Source organism: Prionailurus viverrinus, chromosome F2 (assembly GCF_022837055.1).
Source record: "Prionailurus viverrinus isolate Anna chromosome F2, UM_Priviv_1.0, whole genome shotgun sequence".
NCBI lineage: Eukaryota > Metazoa > Chordata > Mammalia > Carnivora > Felidae > Prionailurus > Prionailurus viverrinus.
This window is the reverse complement of record NC_062578.1, coordinates 82,508,911-82,527,870: the sequence shown is the minus strand read 5'-3', so window position 1 is coordinate 82,527,870 and position 18,960 is coordinate 82,508,911. Positions and strand designations below refer to the sequence as shown.

The 18,960-nt window shown below is 61.0% G+C and overlaps 1 protein-coding gene across 1 annotated transcript; it reads right to left on the bottom strand.

Annotated features, from left to right (window-relative positions):
• Positions 1 to 983: 983 nt before the first annotated feature.
• Positions 984 to 17,675, bottom strand: LOC125156226 (basic proline-rich protein-like). The gene is made up of 9 exons (XM_047841980.1): positions 17,542 to 17,675; positions 16,024 to 16,759; positions 11,974 to 12,012; positions 11,349 to 11,621; positions 10,121 to 10,408; positions 9,343 to 9,416; positions 8,224 to 8,880; positions 6,415 to 6,521; positions 984 to 3,812 (listed from the first exon to the last, which is right to left on the bottom strand). Exons 1-9 carry the CDS (start codon positions 17,673 to 17,675, stop codon positions 2,743 to 2,745), a joined length of 3,378 nt encoding a protein of 1,125 aa, XP_047697936.1. The 3' UTR covers positions 984 to 2,742.
• Positions 17,676 to 18,960: the final 1,285 nt, after the last annotated feature.

Here is an 18,960-nt window from a genome sequence, read left to right as displayed (position 1 = left end):
TGCTTTACAAGTCCTTTAACATTTCCTTTACATTTTCCATCCCCTTGTGTGTGTGGTATTCTGGATTTCCTTGGATGTATCTTCCCCTACACTAATGCCTTCTTTAGCAGTGTCTAATCTGCTATTTAACCTACCCAGTGAATTCTATCAACAACTATACTTTTAATTTCTAAAAGTTGTCTTTTAAAAACTGTGCCTGCTCATACCTGATATAGCCTTTTATTGCTTTCTCATTCCTGTACACACTTCATACAGAACTACTCCCTTGCCTGCATTATCTGGTAATTTCATTATCTGAATTCTGAGGTTGATGTGCACTGTTTGCTGTTTTCTTTGACCCTCATTCAGTGAGAGCTTTCTGTGTGCCTGGTGATCTCTGTAAGCTCACCGCCTGACTTTATAAACAGGAACACTACAGATCTAAGTAGGGAAGCTTTCCTCCACTGGTATCTGAGAGGCACCATGAACCTGGGACCCTTCAGCCTATCTGAGGATCTCGGCTCAGCATGGGAATCCCACGCTCGGTTTCCCACCTCACTGGCCCAAGAGCCAGCAGCTCAATAGCTGTGGTGCCACTGAATACACTCTGAGGGCAATTCTGCCCCTACAGGCTGCACACTCCTGGGCCAAAGCTCACGTCTTTTTTTTTTTTTTTTTTTTTTTTACATTTATTTATTATATTACTGAGAGAGAGAGAGAGACAGAGACAGACAGAGCATTGAGTGCGGGAGGGGCAGAGAAAGAGGGAGACACAGAATCCGAAGCAGGCCCTAGGCTCTGAGCTGTCAGCACAGAGCCTAACGTGGGGCTCAAACTCACAAACCAGGAGATCATGACCGGAGCCAAAGTCAGATGCTCAACTGACTGAGCCACCCAGGTGCCCCTAAAACTCACATCTTAAAAGAAATAGGTGGAGGGGTGCCTGGGTGGCTCAGTTGGCTAAGCGACCAACTCAATTTCAGCTCAGGTCACGATCCCACAGTTCATGAGACTGAGCCCCCTATCGGGCTCTGCGCTGACAGCACAGAGCATGCTTGGGATTCTCTCTCTTTCCCCCTCTCTCTTCCCTCCCCAACTGGCATGTGCACACACTCTCTCAAAGAATTCAATAGGTGCCCTCAAGAGCCCTAGACTTGTACGATTTTTGAGGTCCCAGCCAGTAACAGGACCCCAAATGATTCACCATCAGTAGTTAAAGCAGAGCAGACGATTACCATGAGGTGGCACCAAACCACAGCCTGACCAGATAGATTTGGATCATGAAGCTGGACCCCAGGACTCATGGCCAGGTGGCTGCTCAGATTTATCTTCCACGATAAACTTTCAACAACAGGGACCTCACTCAATTCATTACGGCAGAGTTCTAGGACATGCGACAAAGACATCTCCCCATTCTTACCTGGCAGGTGACACATATATCCACGACGCTGTCACAGTGTGATACGAAAGGTTAAGTCAAGAACAGTGAATTCACTTAAATTTTACTTCCTGCCTTTTCTGACTGCAGATTGTGAGGTCCTGTGGGTGAGCACATTTCTCATACCCCTTCACACCCCCTAGTGCACCCTGACCTGCTTTGAACACATTTAGCCCATTTGTTGATTAAAACTCCTGAAGAACCAGCTCAGGCGTCACCTCTCCTGGGAGCCCTTCCCGGCGTCTTCACCTTGTCCCGTCATGGGTGTGCACCTCTGTCCTGTGCTTCGTCCCCTGGAGGAACTTCTGTTCCTGGACTTTTTGTTGGGCACCGCACGGCTTGTTACCCTGGTCTGTAACCTCTCTAACCTGCGAAGTCCCTGCGTGCAGATGTCACACGAATCTGTCCCAGCAGAGTGGCACAAAGCCTGGACAGGTGTGTGCTGGGGAAACATTTGTTGAAAGTACCGGTATCTTAAACTCCCTTTTCTTGCACTGTGTTTCCGAGGCTGAGCAGAGAGAGCTCTCCAAGCTGCGCTCACCGAAAGCAGAGTTGTGTTCTCGCCGCCCCCCGCCAGCCTGCGCTCTCCTCCCTGTGCCATCTTTCACACTCTCCCCTACACGTTTCCCTCTTCCGTGGAGTCTATTCTGCTCTGGCATTTTCTGTACCAAGGGCTGTACTTGGGTGGAGACACACAGACATAAACACAGCTTTGATACAAAGTCGACAGTGACTCCTGCCTTTTAAAAGAACTAAACAAGAACAAAAACAAACCAAAACACTGATAGACGGATCTCAAAAACCTGGAGTAGAGGGAAAGAAGGAAGACAGAAAAGTAGGTATTAAATCATTCTTCTATTTACATCAAGTTCTAGACCGAGCAGAACTATAGTGACAGAAACGAGGTCGCTGCTCGCCTCTGACGCTGACGGCTGAAGGGGGCGACGGACATAGTCTAGAATCTGGACAGAATGATGGTTCTAAAGGTCAGATCAGATGGTTTGTCCAGTCTCCGAAAACCCGCACGCGAGATCCGTGCGTTGCGCCGTACGCGAGTCACACCTCGGCAAGAGGCGTGTGGACGCGGGATTAGTTCCGGTGGGCCCCCCGCCCCGTCCCCATCAGAGCCCCGTCTTCGGGGAGGCCTGCGTCCCCTCCGGGAAGACCAGCCTCCCCTAAGGCCCCCCTCCTCTTCCGAGCGCGGGCCAGGGTGGCCGCGGGCACAGCACGGAAAGCCCGGAGGCCGCCCCCGCCTCCCCGGCCCGCGGTCTCCCGGCGCTGCGCCCTCCCCCCTCCCCCCTCCCCGGGCCGCGGCGGGGCGGGGCTCACTCGGCGCCGTGCACGCGCCGGTGCTGGATCAGGTGCGAGCTCAGGCGGAAGGCGCGGCCGCACTCGCCGCAGCGGAAGGGCTTCTCGCCGCTGTGCACCCGCCGGTGCCGGAAGAAGCCGGACAGGGCCCTGAAGGCGCGGCCGCACTCGCCGCAGGCGTACGGCTTCTCGCCGGTGTGGATGCGCCGGTGCTCGCTGAGGAAGGAGCTGCGGCTGAAGGCGCGGCCGCACTCGGGGCAGCGGAAGGGCCTCTCGCCCGTGTGCACGCGCCGGTGCTGCAGCAGGTTGGAGCTCTGGCCGAAGGCCTGGCCGCACTCCCTGCACACGTAGGGGCTGTCCCCGCGGTGCGTGCGCCGGTGGCGGGCCACGTTGGAGCTGTGGACGAAGGCCTTCCCGCACTCGCCGCAGGCGTACGGCCGCTCGCCCGTGTGCGTCCTCCGGTGCTTGGCGGCGTCCGACCTCTGGCCGAAGGCCTTGCCGCACTCGGCGCAGCCGAACGGCTTCTCCCCCGTGTGCGTGCGCCGGTGGCGCACCAGGTTGAAGCTCTGGCCGAAGGCGCGGCCGCACTCCTCGCACACGTAGGGCCGCTCGCCGTGGTGCGTGCGCTGGTGGCGGACCACGTGCGAGCTGTGGATGAAGGCCTTCCCGCAGTCGCTGCAGGCGAACGGCTTCGCCCCGGAGTGAATGCTCCGGTGCTTCGCCGCGTCCGAGTGGCACTGGAAGCTGCGGTCGCACGCGCCGCACTGGTAAGGCCGCCCTTTCCGGGGGCCTCTCCCCCCCGCCGCGGAGCCTGCGTCGGGGGCGGCGGCCCCGCTGCTGTCCCGGCCGGCCCCCCCTCCGGGTTTCTCGGAGACGGCTGGTGGCCCGGGGGAGCCTCCGGCCTCCTCGTCCCCACGACCGTCCGGAAGCCGCGGCGCCCGCGCAGGCCCCCGGGCCGGCCCCGGACCGCTCTCCCCGCGGCACCCCCCTTCTTCGGAAGCCTCCTGCTTCGGCGCTGGCACTGTGCTCGGAGCCCCCCGCTCCGCCACTGAAGCGGCACGGCCGCCGGCCGCCGGCGCCAGGGACGCTGGAAAAGAGGGTCAGAGACGTGTGACTTGAGGCCCAAGGAAGCTCTAAGGACAGCGCACATGCACGCGAGGGGCGCGGTCACAGCGCAGAGCAGACACCTGCGCGCTGCCGGCGCGGTTCCTGCCAGCTCTCCCCCCTCCTTAACAGCCGTGCTCCTAGGAGTGGGCAAGGCCACGAGAGGGCGGATCGGGACCCTCCGCTGTGACTCCAGGGTGGCCTGAGCCTCTACCCACAGTCTCAGGAGGGCAGGGGACAGACGCCTGGGGTCTGCCGTATGGCCCGGGAGGCAGACTAAACGGGCAGCAAGCCAGAAGATCACCAAAGTAGAGATACCGGGAGGAGCGGGCTAAGAGCGCCTGGTGGCCCACGTCCTGGTCCCAGCTCACTTCTACAACCCCAGACTCCCCACAACCCACAGGGCCTCTGGCCCGCACAAGCAACAGAAGGCTTACTCAGAGATCAGTGCCAAGAGTAAGCAACAGCCACGGGGGACAGAGCCGCTGGGCTGAGGAAACCCGCTCCCGCTCCCACTTGGGCCCGGCTGCCCAGCGGGAGGCTGCTGCCAGCTCTAGGCCCTGCTGGCTCCCGGGCACAGACCACACGCCCACTTAGACAAATGCCTTTAGGGACGTGGTCGCAGAACACTGGGAGGTCACAATGCGGGGCGGTTCTTGCCACCTTCACAGGGCCTGGAGGGGGCACCTGGGAAGGGGGACAAGGATGCTTCCCTGCAGGTGGCCCAGTGGAGGGCAGCCCCCAGGGCAAGCCCATCAGCCTGCAGACCAGCTTTCCGAAGAAGGCTGTGCCTGTACTGCCGGACTGGGGCACTTCCCGTCTCCGCTCTGCCCCCAGAGCTGGGCACAGGTGATAAAGCCCCCTGCGTAGCTGGGGCGGGGGCAAGGCAGGTTAGGGCCCATGGGCACCACAGCCATTCCCCATGGGTTCCCTAACGAGGGAGCCGTCCAACTGAGCAAGGGCAGTGGGGCCAGGCCCAGGCCCACGGCTAAGAAACAGGAGGCCCCTGGGAAGGCCCCGACTGACCTGTGCTTTGGCAGACTTAGAAATTCAAGAAAGGGTCTCATAGGCACTGGTTATGAGGCAAGGGTCATTCAGAATTAGAATTGGAGGGAGGGGGCATGAACACCCTTTCCGGTTCCACTCGGTCAGGCCTCCGGTCCTGTGACCTGCTTGCCTCCTGGGGCAGCCCTGTGCAGGGGGCCCTCCCAGTGACAACCTCCCAGGGGTCCCTGAGGACCCCTGAACACAGAGCACTTGTTCTCGCCGGGGGGCGGCTTTGCCCCCGGGGCACATCTGGCTTTGTCAGAAAACATCTCTGGTTGTCAAAACTGGGAGGGGGTCATCCTGGCATCCTGTGGGGAGAGGCCAGGGGTGCTGGGACGTATCCTAGAACGCACGAACACCCCTACAGAAGGCGTCTTCTGTCCCAGAATGTCTACATGCCAGAGCTGACAGACCCTGCCGGAAGGAAGTCTTCCCGAATGGTTGTAACTGGAGAACTGTCCCCAGCTTGACATGCACGAGGCCCATCCGGGCGGCGCTGGCCTCACGCTCGCCCATATCCCACTTGCAGGCCAGAGATCTCACGGCCTGCGCTCAGGGCCAGCAACCAACACAGGGTGCTCTTTACTCCCTGAAAATGTGTGTCCTGCTGTAACCCGTTTCTCTTCCGCCGCTCTGTGTGCGTTGGCATTTGCTAAAATCATTTCATCCCAAAGCGAGGGACTGTGAAGAGCCCTGTGTGGACCGGATCTGGCCAGGGTTAAGGTCAGGTGGGGGAGGGAGAGGCCCAGCCTGGACGTCCGGGACTCGGAAGGGCAGCATCAAGGCAGGGCCCAAAGAAGGGGTGAGTGTCTGTTCGTGGACACTGGGGTTCTTTGATCTCAAGGGAGAATAGAGGCAGGTATGTGGGGTTCTGCAGAATGCTCTGGCAGCCGTGGCCACACTCCACCCAGGCCCCGCCCCCCCCCCCCCCCCCCCCCCCCCGATGCAGCAGACAGCGTATGTGGTGGCAGAGCCCGAGGCAGCGCGTGTGTCTGCACGGAGGGGAGACGGTGCTGTCCCGAGCGCCACTTGTCCCACACCGCAGCAACAGCAGTAAACTGGATAGGAGTCCTCAGCTTCGACAGCCCTCAAGCATGACCTTAAGTCTTCAGGACAGAGGGAGCCCGGAGCCCGAGAGGGCAGTGGGCGGGAGGCTAGCCAGATTCTCGCTCATCATACTCTTCCGGCCACCTGGTCTGGGCCCAAGCTAGCCTAGCCGGGGTGCTGAGAAACAGGGCCAGAATTAAGAGTCTCATTCTCAGAAGTCTCCAGGCGGGGGGGGGGGGGGGGGGGGGGGGGGGGGTGGGGGGGGGGGGGCAGACAAAGACAGGGGTTGCAGAGCTGGGCCAGGAGAGCAAAGGGATACAGCAGACAGTGGCGAGCATAGCAGGCAGCGGGGTGGGAACCGGGCCGGGCAGAGGGGATGGGGTGGTGCTGCCCCATCCCAGCTACATCCCTAGCCGCTGGGCAGGTGGCCTCTGGGGGCCCCGATTCCTAAGCTGTCCCCCCCCAGCCCCACCTGCCTGTCCACCCCTCACCTGTGTGTGTGTCCATCAGGGTGGCCGTCTCATTGGTGTGCTGGAGACCGGACCTGGGGGCGCGCCTCGCTGTGCCTTGTGGGAACGCCAGCAGCGGGTACACCTGCCTGAGTAAGAAAGAAGACACGGGGAGGAAAATGCCAGTTTGGAAAGTGGGGACAAGCCCAGAATGCCTTCAGAGAGGTCAGAGCTGCTCCTGGAGACCCTGAAGGAGCCACCTCATCCACTGTGCCTGTTTCTGCCACTAGAAATCAAAATCGTGACACCCCAGGAACTAGTGTCCCGGAGGATACCCCCTGGGAATGCTCCCCCGTCCTGTCCCCAGCAGACGGAGAGCGCAGCTGGGTGTGGCAGCCCCTGCTCGCTCGCTGCCTGCAGTGCCTTCGCTCCATGAGGAACAAGCCCACAAGGCCTCCGGTCAGCGCTCAAACGTCTGGAGACGTGTCTAGGGAATTACTTTTTTCTTGATAATCGTAAAGATTTGAATATAAAAATATGAACCCCCCAAAAATAAAAAGTCATTTGAGGGCGCCTGGGTGACTCAGGCGGTTAGGCATCCGACTCTGGAGTTCAACTCCGGCCATGATTTCATGGTTTGTGGAATCGAGCCCCACATCAGGCTCTGTGCTGACCGCGCAGAGCCTGCTTGGGATTCTCTCTCTCTCTCTCTCTCTCTCTCTCTCTCTCTCTCTCTCTCTCTCTGCCCTTCCCACTCTCACGTGCTCTACTAACTAAATAAACTTACAAACGTTATCTGACTGGTGCACTTTTGGATTGAGAAGTGACTTTGCTATGCTTGATACTAAAGTCTGACAGATTTAACTACACAAAGAAATTTAGGATAAACAAAGAAATGAAAAAAAAAAACTGGGTGGGGGTATGTTTGTAACATAAAGATTCATATCCTTAATGTATAAAGACCACTACGTATTAATGAGAAAACGTGAAAATTGGTAAAAGTCACAAACAAGTAACCACAAAAACAAAGCAGACAAGTGGCCAATATATTTTTTAATATAAGTCCCTCATTTGTCCCACCTCATTTGCAATTGAGAAATGTAATTTAGGGGCGCCTGGGTGGCTCAGTCGGTTCAGCGTCCGACTTTGGCTCAAATCGTGATCCTGTGGTTTGTGAGTTCGAGCCCCTGCGTCGGGCTCTGTGCTGACAGCTCAGAGCTTGGAACCTGCTTCGGATTCTGTGTCTCCCTCTCTCTCTGCCCCTCCCCTGCTCAAATTCTGTCTCTTAAAAATGAATAAACGTTAAAAAAATTTTTTGAAGAAATAGAATTTAAAATATCACTTTTGACTCTAATGTGGCAGCACCTTGGGGGCGAGGAGAAGGTTGGGGGAGACAGGCACGGTCCTCCACCAACGCTGGAGAGTAAGTGCCCCGCTGGGGGGGTGGGGGGCGCTGGACAACTTACAAAGGCCTTACAGTCCTACTGTGACTTCGCTTCTGGGGAGTCACCCCAACAGTGAGATCACGGGTGCTGGCAGAGACCTGCCTGTACGGACATTTCGTCTCCAACTTGCTCGGGAAGAAACCTTGGACATGACGCCATTTCGACTAAAAACAAGGGAAGGTTCAAGTGCGTGAGCAGCTGGTAATGAAGCGACCCCTGAGGCCATCTCACTGGTCAGGGGGCTCCCGAGGCCGTCACGCCGGTCCGGGTAGACGCCCCTGAGGCTGTCACTCCCCACGGCGCACGTGCAGCTCCTTCCAAACGAGAGCCCGGCAGACACCCACGCACCCGGCCGGACGCCAGGTTCCCGCCCCGGCACAGCCCGTAGCCGCCCGCCGCCACTCACCTGCAGCCCCGCCGTCCGCCGGAAGCGCCGCCGTCCCCAGCGCCGCGGCGCGGGCACTTCCGGTGACGCTCTAGGCCGCGGGAGGACTGTACGCTCGGCTGCCCGGGAGGGCGCGGCGCGGGCGGCTCTCGGTGACGCTCTAGGCCGCGGTGGGGGGGGGGGGGGGGGGGGACTGCGCGCCCCGGCTGCTCCCCGTGTGGGCTGCGCGCGCAGGACGCTGGCTCCGCTCGCGGCGGTGTCCGGGGGACCTCGCCCGCCCCGCCCGCCTCCCGGAGCCGCGACCCCCTGCGAGCCCTGCCTCCCTCGCCTGCAGCCGGGCCCGGGTGAGGCCAGACGGTGGCCGAGGCGGCCGCGGGGCGAACGAACGAGCCGACGAGGCGCGTGCGGGTGGAGAGCGGTGGCGGCGCCGCGGGGGCAGAGGGCCGTCCGAGGGAGGCCCGGGGGGCCCGCTCCCCGGAGAGGGGCCGGGAGCGCCCGCGGCGGGGCGGCTTCGCGATCGCGGCCCTCCTCCCGGTTGCGGAGACCCCCTCTTGCTCCCGGTCTCCCTCGCCAGCGGCTTGCAGTGGGGGCTTCACATTGACGGCGGCGGGCGCTGCCCGAAGACCCGGGGGAGGGTCCGCAGGACCGGCCGAGGGGGCTCTAGGCTTCACGCAGGACCTAAATCAAACGCGAGCCGGAGAAAAGTGCGAACGGCGTATTGAGCAGAGGTAGACGGTAGCCGCGAAGCGTCCGGGGGGCCCGGGAAGGAGAGGGGTTCTCCCCGTCGCGTGGGGTGAGGGGCTCACACTGGAAAGGGGCCCAGGGCACTGTTGCTTCGGGAATCTAGGCTAGGGTCCGACCAAAGGCCAGGTGGACAACGGGTGTTACTCTATAAATCATCAAAACAGATGGCGAACGGTTTTCTTCTTCAGGCGTGTCCGGGTCGCGTCCTGTCCTGCGTGTGCTGCTCCCACAACCAGGTGCCACAAGAGGGCTTTTTCTTTGCCTGCTGGAACGGTGACTTCGTCCTGGGCTGCGGGTTATTTTTCTTTTCCAGCAGGTTCAGGGGTGCATCTGAGGGTGGCTGTTGTTTGCTTCTGCTCAGGATCCCTTCCCTCATGCGTTCTGATGAGAGCGCACCTTTCCCTCTGGGGAGTGCTCCTCTTCCCTCCGATCCCCCCTAGATCATTCTGGAGCCGAGGCCACACCGAGCCCTGTAGGATGAGAAGTGGAAAGGCGATGGGGGTCGGGGGTCGGGCGCCTGCGTGGCTCAGTCGACTAAGCCTCGGGCTCCTGATCTGCTGGGGCCATGATCTCATGGCTCGTGGGATGGAACCCTGAGGGACGGAGCCTGCTTGGGATTCTCTCTCCTTTTCTCTCTGCCACCTCCCCCTCCCCTCAAAAATAAATAAACATTTTTTAAAAAGAAGAGGAAAGTGACAGACCTGGTCACATCAAGGGTCTGGTCCCGGCCAGGAAGCCTGGATTCCCTGGGTTGCTGAAGCAGCTCCTGACCGCGTGGGCTGCCCCAGGCCCTTCGAAGCCTGTGCGTGCCCCCAGTGGTGCCAAAGAGCTCCTGTTGCCGACGCTGTTGCCTTGGCGGTTGTCCACTTGACTTCAAGGGTCCAGGCCCTGGGCCCCCAAGAGCTGGCAAGTGCCCTGAGGAGCCAAGGGGCTACTTCAGTAGGGCCGGGCAGGTGCTGAGGGAATAGGCCCAAACTCACGCTGACTGGCCTGTGGCCCCAGCCAGTGCATGTGACCTGTCCCTCCACTGATGCGGCCCGTCTGTAGCCCCAACTGTGCCAACCACCTCTTCGAGTATTAAGAACCCTGAGAGAGATGCCACTTTGCAGACGAGGAAATCTGGATTTCCAGAAGAACGAGCTGGCACACAGAAAAAGGAAGTGACCCGCCTCACTTGGCCGGGATAATCCCGGCTACTTTCTACCAGCAGACAGGCACCCAGTCTCTGTGGCTGGAAACCACGGCGGCCCACGTGCGTTGCTAGTAGGTGGGCTCTGCTCTGTCGGTCGTTGTCATTCCGGGGCTGGGCCCCCAGCACGGGTGCTGCTGGAACACGGCTGGTCACTAGACGGAGGGCAGAAAGAATTCGGGGAGGCCTGCGGGCTCTTCGTGGTTCCCTTTTAGTACAGGCCTTAGGCACAGCCAGGTCCAGGTGAACTGGGCTGTGCGATCCTACCGTGGCCTGAAGAAAAAATGACAGTCAAGACCACAGAGGACAGGACTGGCCGGTGGCCAACAGTGGTGCCAGGAGGGAATGAGCCCCGGTGGTCTGAACCCACACTCCCTGCCAGGACAGTTGCCTCTTTTGGCCCCAGAGGAGCTTCAGAATGCAAGAGAAGAGGGCAGAATGGAGATCCCAGGCGGGGAGACCCAGAAGCTCCCTCAGTACCCTGCAGCCCCCCACCTTCCCGCCTCTGGCCTCCCCCAGACCCCGGCTCCCTCTGGCGCCTCTCCTACAAGCCCCAAGTGCAGCAGCCGGCCAGCCCACCCCCCACGTCCTCTGTGCAGAAGCTTTTTCAGGGCAGGTGGCATCGGTAAACACCCACTATATGTTGTGTATGTATGTTGTATTACTTATTTGTAAATAATTATTTAAAAAAACACGTAAAAATTAAAACATTTAAAAGGATGATCTCAGTGGAGAAACAGGTTTCCCTCTGCCTTCCAAGGAAATACCTCGGGTGTTCTGGAGAGCTGCTCCTCCCACAGGCGACTTTGCGAACGGCAAGTCCTGCCTCCTGCCCGCAAGCCTTGGCTCCCACCGCCCGCTGGACAGTCCAGCTCGGCCCCGCCCCGCACACGCCCCTCGCTGTCCCCAGCCTTTCGGGTTCCATCCCGCGTCCCGGCAGGGACTGGGACCGGATGGTAGGGGGCTGAGCCACCCCGACCTAGAGGCCGCCTGGCCCTCACTCCCGCCCTCTCCGCGGCCAAGGGCTACCGAGCTGCCTAGTGCCGGTTCCCGCAGCCACCCCGATGGAGGGACGGGACTGTGTGGGGGACAGGCCCCGGAGCTCAATCCCGCACACTTGGCGTAAGGGGCCAGACAGTACCAGCGATTTGTAATAATCCTTTAAGCCTCTTGTAATAATCCTGTAAAGACATCGGTGGCCCGGTGGCCGTACAAAAGCGCCCGTGGGCGCCGGGCGGGCCGGCTGAGCCTCGGTCGAGGGCTCGGCCAGCGGTGGGGAGGAGGGGGAGCCTGTCCGGAGGGCCCCGCGCCCCGCGCGGCCGCACTCGGGGCAGCAGGCTCCCGGCCGCCGGCGGCGGGAAGTGCGAGCCGGCACGAAGGCTTTCCCGCGCCCGTGCGGATGCTCCACCGCGGCCGGCCTCCGGCCCAAAGCCCTCCCGTGCTCAGCGCACTCGGGAGGCTTCTCCCCGCCGGGAAGCTTCCGGTGCTGGGGGCCGGGTAGGGGGGGGGTGGGGCGCCGGGGTGGGGGAGGGAGGAAGGAAGCATGGACAGATTCCCAGGGTGGGAAGGGGTGTGTGGTGGGTGATGCAGGGATTGAGGTGAGGGCGGGGAGGCCAGGCCAGAGGCAGGCGGGGAAGGGCACAGGGCCAGGTGGCAGGGCACGGGAAAGGGCTGGCGGTGTGCATCTGAACATCCTGACTCCCACACGGAAGTCAGTGCAGCTTTAGCATCCCGGAGTTTGGCCTCCCTCCCAGATGCGCCTCCCGTGGGAGATCCATGAGCTGGACGCATGGGTTCCTGCAGGGCTGTGGTAAGAGAGCCGACCCGCCAGGGCTGACCGGCGCGGTCAGGTTGCCAGTGAGAAGGTGCAGCACCCCCTGGAGGCAAGACAAGGAAGCCGCAGAAACAGCGCTGAGCGGCCGGAGCGAGCGCCCGCTCCCTGTGCTGCGTGGAGCCCGGCTCCGGGCCCGGCCCAGGGCACCGGGCAGAACGGCCTGTGTCCCGCGTGCAGACTGAAGAGATGCCCGTGCGGCTTCGTGTTTCGGTGTCTGTCTCTGGCCCTCTCTGTGCTGATGTGACAAAGCAACATCACTAAGAGTTATCTAGAATCGGCTTACTTTTCCTAAAATAAACCAGGACTTCTGTTCAAAGATAACTGTGTAGAGACCTTTTACTTCCTTTTTCCCCTCAAACCTAAAGGGATAGTAAAGAATGGGGAGCAGCGAGAGGAAGCCCAGAACCACGGCCCGAGAGGCCCCGTCTCTGGCAGGTGTGGCTGAGCGTCGCCCCCCCCCCCCCCCGCCCCAGCCCTGAGGGGCCCAGTGCGCGTGCGTGCGCCAGCATGTGCCTGCGGGCTGCGGAAGACTTCCCCAGGTGAGGGGGGCACAGTATTTCAGATCTGAGGTCACTCCCCCTTGGAGGACAGGTGCCTCCAGCAGGGACACGGCGGAGCAGGCGACAGAGCGATGAGCTGAAGTCAGGGTGGGTTTGACCCAGCTGCCTGCTGCCCCTCACCCCTGCCTTCCCCCAGGGCAGACCTAAGGGACTTGGGATGCCCTGAGATCGCTCCTCAAACGAGAATGAAGAAATCACAAGTGGCATCACTAACAAAAATGAAGAGCCCACGCAAAGGAACCTGGTGGCACAGAAGGGGCTGAGTCAGCAGAACGCAGAAAGAAATGGAAGGAGAGGCATCACCAGTGTCCTGGAGGAAGAAGCAGAAGAGAGGAGCCCCGGCGAGCTGCCTCCAGGGGCCGAGGGATCAGCCCCACAGCCCCAAGGACCTGAATCCTTCAAGCACCCGAAGAGGTTAGAGCAGGGCTGCAGGTGAGGACGTGCGGCCAGCGGGAGGCCCCAGGCAGCCCCCACTGGACTTCCCACCCGGAGTCTGAGTGATAACAAATGGGCTGGGAGAGAGCTGGGGCGGGGCAGGGGGTGGGGAGACACCCTGGAGGCTTTACAGCAGAAAATTCCAGTTCAGCGGGGGGGGGGGGGGGGGGGGGTAGGATTTGCAGCACATTGAGACCCAGCAGCTGCCCAGGCTCATCTCCACCCGCTTGATGCCTGTGGGATCCTGGGGAACCTGCCCTGAGGACTGCTGGGGATGCACACATAGGGCAGCTCAACGCCCACCCCTGGGGGCTCACGAAGAAGGGAGACCATCGGAGCCGGCAGCGGTGCGCAGAGCGCTTCCCCAGCCCCGGAGGCAACGGAGCCGCCGACTCCGCAGGGAGAGCCGCCTGCGGGCACCGCCAGAGCGGGTCCTGAAGCGCCCGCAGGAGGGGGGGGGGGGGGGCTCCGCTGCAGAAGAGAACGTGGGGAAGGGCCTGGGCCTGATCCCCCAGGGGCGGCCAGCGGGTTCCAGCAAAGACACCACCTGGCGAAGTAAAAAGGGGTCAAAGCAAACAGGTGTGTGTTGAGAAGCTGTTTAGGATGTAAAGTCCTCTTTGAAGCAGGAGCCAGAATAGCTTCCGGGGCTTTCATTGTTCCTTGTTAATTTCTTGGCCATTCTCCCTTTAGACCGCTTTGTGAAAAAGGAAAATGTATTTGGTTACTTAATGTCTATTCCTATGGAACGAAAAGGCAATATTGGAAGTAAAAGCCACGCGAGAAGAAGGGGAAGTTGAACGAACACAACAGAAGGCCAGGTCAGGGGCGCGGAGGACGGATCTAAGGAGCCTCACAAAGTGAGGTGGGAAAGAACAGAACGATAGTTGGAGAAGACGGGAAGGGGAGGGAGACAGACGGGCAAGCGGGATACTTCCAGATGGCTTTTCTGAAGAAGACCAGCAAAGGGACCGTGAGACAGTCCTTCCAACACAGAAAGGGAGCCGCGAAGCCCTCCGCCGCAGGCAGGAGCTGCCAGAGGGGTCCTGCTGGGGGGACAAGTGGATCAGAGTCCAGGGAAGCAGTCTGGCCTTTGTGCCAACATGTCGCTCCATCTCGTTCTCGGGCGCTGTTCACCACCCACCATCCTCTGGCCGGTTGCTGCCCTGTAAACCCGTGGGGCACCCTGGGGGTCAGGTGTAACAGAGAGGGACAGCCGTGCAGTGGCGCTGCACACGGATTGCAGGGTGGCAGGGTAGGAAGGCCCGAACCCGGGGTCAGGAACACCTGGGTCAGATGCCGGCACCGGCAGGTACTAGCTGCATAATCTGGGCGAATGACTTCACCTGCCCGAGACCTAAGACGGGGCTGAAGCCCTCAGTTACTGTGCCACGGGCACGTATGGACACCTGTCCTCTCTCACTGCCCCGTGCTGTGGGCGGCCGACGAGCCATCAGCACTGTGTGCCAGGCCCCAGGATGGAAAGCTGTGCTCTCTGCCTGGGAGGAGAGCCTACCTGTGATTCTCTCTCTCCGCTTCTCTCTCAAAATGAATAGACATTAAAAAAAAAAAAATAAAGGCAATTTGAAAAGCGTAGGAAGAATAGAACACTCTCTGCCCCCAAAGAAATCAGTCGTCAGCAACTCTAGGGAGCCTTTGCCCAGATTGTCAGCTGCTCATTTAGGCTCTGGGCGGTGGTTTACTGTTACAGCAAACTGTGAGGGAGAACCAGGGCGGGCAGCTGGAAGCACGGTGGGAGAGCAGGGGCCTCAGAGTCCCAGATCTGGGTTCAAACTGAGCCTGTGGTAACTCTTCTCTGAGCCTTGGCTTCCTGCCTGTAAATGAGGGCCGCCGGTGCCCGAGACGAAGTGAGGGGGGTGGTGATAGGGTGCATAGGACTTCTAGCACCGCTCCCGGCCAACCAGAGCGCTTCAAGATGTGAATGTTACTTGAGGATGAGGTTAAGCATTTGGCTCAATTGTTCAAAGAGCTGTAACAGTAAGTCACCACCCGCAGCCTAAATGAGCGGCTGACAATCCATGCAAACCCTCCCTAGAGCAGCTGATGACTGATTTCTTTGGGGGCAGAGAGAGTTCTATTTTTCCTACGCTTTCCAAATTGTCTTTATTTATTTAAAAAATGTTTACTTTGAGAGAGAAAGAGACGTGAGAGCAGGGGAAAAGCAAAGATAGAGAATCACAAGTAGGGCGCTGACAGCACAGAGCCTGACGCAGGGCTCCAACCCAGGAACTGTGAGAACATGACCTGAACCCAAAACAAGAGTCAGCTGCCTAAACGACTGTGCCCCCCCCCCTCCCGGCACCACTCCAAATTGTCTTTAAAGAGCAGAAATGACTCTCACCATGAAAACAAACTCCCAAAGGCTATTTAAGAAAAAGGATATTAAAATCTGTGCTCCTTGAAGACTAGACTTAAATTTCCCTTAGATGTGGGGCCTGGCTGACTTCTGGGGTGAGGCGGACAGCCAGGGGACAGGGTGGCTGGGGGCCTCACGGTGAGCACCTGTGGCCCCAGCGACAAGGACTGGTACTTGAGAGGGAAGCATCGCCCCCCACCCCACCCCGGATCCCAGGTTCTGGGAGAGGAGGGCCTGGCCGTGTCTCCTGGGCAGGGGACGCAGGAGCCGAGGTCCAGAGGCCGCCAGAGAAGCCATCGCGGACGAAGCGGGCCCGCCTGTCCTGAGGTCCCGGCGGGACGGGGACGGCGCCCAGAGCCCTCGGGCTCTCCCTGGGTCGCACCAGCCGGGACTCTGGCAGCTCGCGGCCAGCGCTCCTGGGTGGGGGTCAGGCAGCTCGGTGCCCCCGGGGCGCGCGGACGGGACTCAGGCAGCTCTGTGCCAGCGCTCCCGGGCGCGCGCTCCCGGAGGGACCCGGCCTGGCCGCGAGCGTCAAGTCCTCCAGCGGGAGAACGCCTCAAAGTGCGCAGGGTGCGGAGCACAGGGCCTTGGGAATCGGCCCGCCCCGGGCTGCGGCTGCGCGGACGCCCCTCCGCGGCTCCAGCCCGGCGGGCTCCCGCGGCCCAGCGGCTGCACCGGGCGGTACCGGCGCTGAGGCGTCCGGTCCGAGGAGGCTGCGCGCGCCGCCTCGGAACCACGCCCCCATAGCGCCCCTGACCCCGACGCGGCCGAACCGCGGGCGCGCGCGGCGTTCCCCGGAAGCTCCGCCCCACGCCGCCGGCACTTCCGGGCGCTCTAGGAAGCTCGGAGGACTCGCCCGGGGACCGGCGCGAGGCGGGCTGGCGTCCCTGCAGCGGTCCGAGGGGCAGGGTGCGCGGGGCGAGGGAGCCTCTGGAAGTGGTCGGGGAGGCCGGCGCCGGAAGGGGATGGGCGAGGGGACCTGGCGTGGAGGGGCCTGAAGGCCGTCGGAAGGGCTCTGTGAAGCGAGTGAGGGAGCCCATGCGGCGTGGGACTTCAGAGGACCTCTCGGGTGTGGGGGTGGGACGCGGAGCGTGTCCTGGGTGGTGGGAGTGGCCTGCGGCGGGTGGCGGGAGTGGCCTGCGGCGGGTGGCGAGGGCAGCAGGAAGGGCCTGCGGAGGCCGGTGCCGCGCTGCAGCCCGGACTGACACCCGGGCGACCACGAGGTCTTACCGCAGGAGCAGAAGAGGGGCGCGGCGAGGCTGGGCAGAGGGCGGGGCCGGAGCCGCCGCGGGCGTGAGGGCAGGCTCCGCTCCAGGGGCCTGGCCGCCAGGGTCTCCCCTAGGCAGCTGCCTGTGTCGGTGCTCCTCCTTTGAGGGCTGATGAGAGCAGAGGTTCCCAACCCTGGGGCGCCGTCACTGGCACTGCGGGTGATGGGACTGAGCCCGGATTCCCAGCTTTACCCCAGGCCCTAGTCTCTCCCCTGGGACGGGGCCTGGGCGCCTGTGCTTTTCCGCAGGTTCTCCAGGTGATGTAACTGGTACCTTAGTGGGTTCGCACAAGCATGAAAATGCAAGGCAGGGGGTCTCGTGTGAGGCCAGTGCCTCGGAAGAATTTGCTCAGCTCAGCATGAGAGCCCCAAAGCCAAGACAGGCGGTGTATGAAGCCGCTCCAAGGAAGAGGTACAGCTTGAGCAAAAAGGAGGGCGAGGCGGTGGAAGATGGTTGGAAGTGTATCCATTGTCTCAAAAGACTCTGCAAAGAAGCCTCCTTCTCTTGGACTTCTTGGCGGGGCGTGTGGCAGCTACAGGAGACAGTTCTGAGCCCCTCCAAACAAGGTTTACTGGACTCAGCACATGGGTCCGGCACATGGCACTTCCAGGGTGTGAGGATGGAACGGGCTCCATTCTCGATCTTGAGTCCCCGAAATGGGTTTTCCCCGCAACGGGCACACTTGCAGGCTGTGTGCGTGTGGAGATCTCTGTGACCTTGTCAACGCACTGTGTGCACACGATGTCTCAGAAGCTGCTCCAAAAACACCCTACAGACCCAAGTGTCCAAGGAATGTGCCCCCTTTCTAGACCATGACCCCAAGGAAACCCTCTGGCCTGCAGAGTCCTCTCCCACCCGCTCACTGTGGAGTGAATGCCCTGGCTGTGGCTTTGGTGTGAACAGAGAGAAGGAGAGTTTCCCCTCCTGCTGCCCGCCTGGTGAAGGTGCCGTTTCCGAGGAAGATCTCTGCCTCAGGGCTTTGCTGTGCCGCTGCACTGCCGCGGGGTGGGGTCCTGTCGGTGGTATTTCTCGGATGCTGGACGTGCTCAGTGACCGTGGTATCCTGCATGGTGACCGTGACAAGGTACCTCTCCAGCCCGGATTACATGATGTGTCCACCTGGCCTGCCTCCATAATCCCCTCCTGACTCCGGTGCGCGCCCAGCGGGCTTTTCCACACTCACTACATTCACAGGGTCTCGCTCCATGTGAACTCTGACCCCGACAACTTGACCCTCTACCCAAGGCTGTGCCAGGTCTAGTCCACTCATTGGCTTCTCTGCAGTGTAGATTCTCCGATGCTGAACCTGGCCTGACTGTGCCGAACCCTCCCACAGTCACGACGTTCCAGAGGTCTTCGCCCCCCAGCTCTAACGTTTTGTTACATCGAAGGTTCCGTCCACCTTGGTTACACGTGCTTACTTACATAGTGCTTCATGACGCCAGAGCTCCGCCCGTGCCCTCCACGGTCACCACATCCCCTTGTCGAGCGCCCCACGGTTTCCAGCTCTGAGCGACGGGCTGTCTGCATCCACGGCCCCGGGTCTTATGAACACCGGCGGGACTTGTGAAACGCTGGCTGCGTGTGGGTGAGGATTTCCGCAAAATCTTGGCTGAGGCCATCTGAGCACTGAGTGGATTGTGGCCTTTAGAATCTATCTTGTGAATAACACTCAAATGCAGGAGGCCTCTGTGCCCCGTGGCACCAGACGTTAGAGTTGGTCCCTCAGCTCCACCCGAGCTCCCAAACGAGCCCCCTCCACCCGCCCCGGTCCCGCACGCCCCGGTTCCTCTCGCCGGTGCCGCCCTGCGAGGCTCCGCCGCTAGGGGCGCGGGACGCGGCGGGCGGCGCGGGGAGGAGGTAGGGACGCGCTCCTTCCGGTGCACTTCCGGCTTGCTCTTCGCGACGTCCGGTTCGGTGGCGTCCGGGCGCCGCTTTTTGGCTTGGCGGAGGCGCTCCTCTCCGCAACTGCCTGTCTGGCTTGCAGTTTTTCCAGCGTCGCAACTAGTATAATGGAGACCCCGCGAGGGGGTCTGGGCCCAGCCCGGCCCTTCCCCAGCTCCCGAGACCCCGGCCGGAGAAACCCTCTCGGCGGGGTCTGTACCCAGCTCGGCCCTCCTCCAGCCCCCAGATCCCGGCCAGAAGTACTCCTCTACAGGGGTCTCCGGAAGAACAGTTTGCCTGGTTTTCACTAACGGGATCCTGCCACATGTGCTTTAGTGGAGAGCCTTGGGTTTAGGAGATAGAGCCGGGGGATCCGACCGCTGACACACTTGGGTGACTCCTAGTGACTGTTCAGTCGTGCAGCAGAGGCACAGAGCCACCACTGTGCTGCTGCACCCTGAGGACCGAGT

Excerpts from the sequence above, each read along its gene's own strand:
- LOC125156226 (XM_047841980.1), bottom strand. The coding sequence starts at position 17,675 with ATGCAGGATACCACGGTCACTGAGCACGTCCAGCATCCGAGAAATACC. Across the intron at positions 6,522-8,223 it reads GGCGGACGGCGGGGCTGCAG|GCAGGTGTACCCGCTGCTGG; the intron begins GTGAGTGGCGGC and ends TTTCTTACTCAG. Across the intron at positions 3,813-6,414 it reads CCTGATGGACACACACACAG|CGTCCCTGGCGCCGGCGGCC; the intron begins GTGAGGGGTGGA and ends CCTCTTTTCCAG.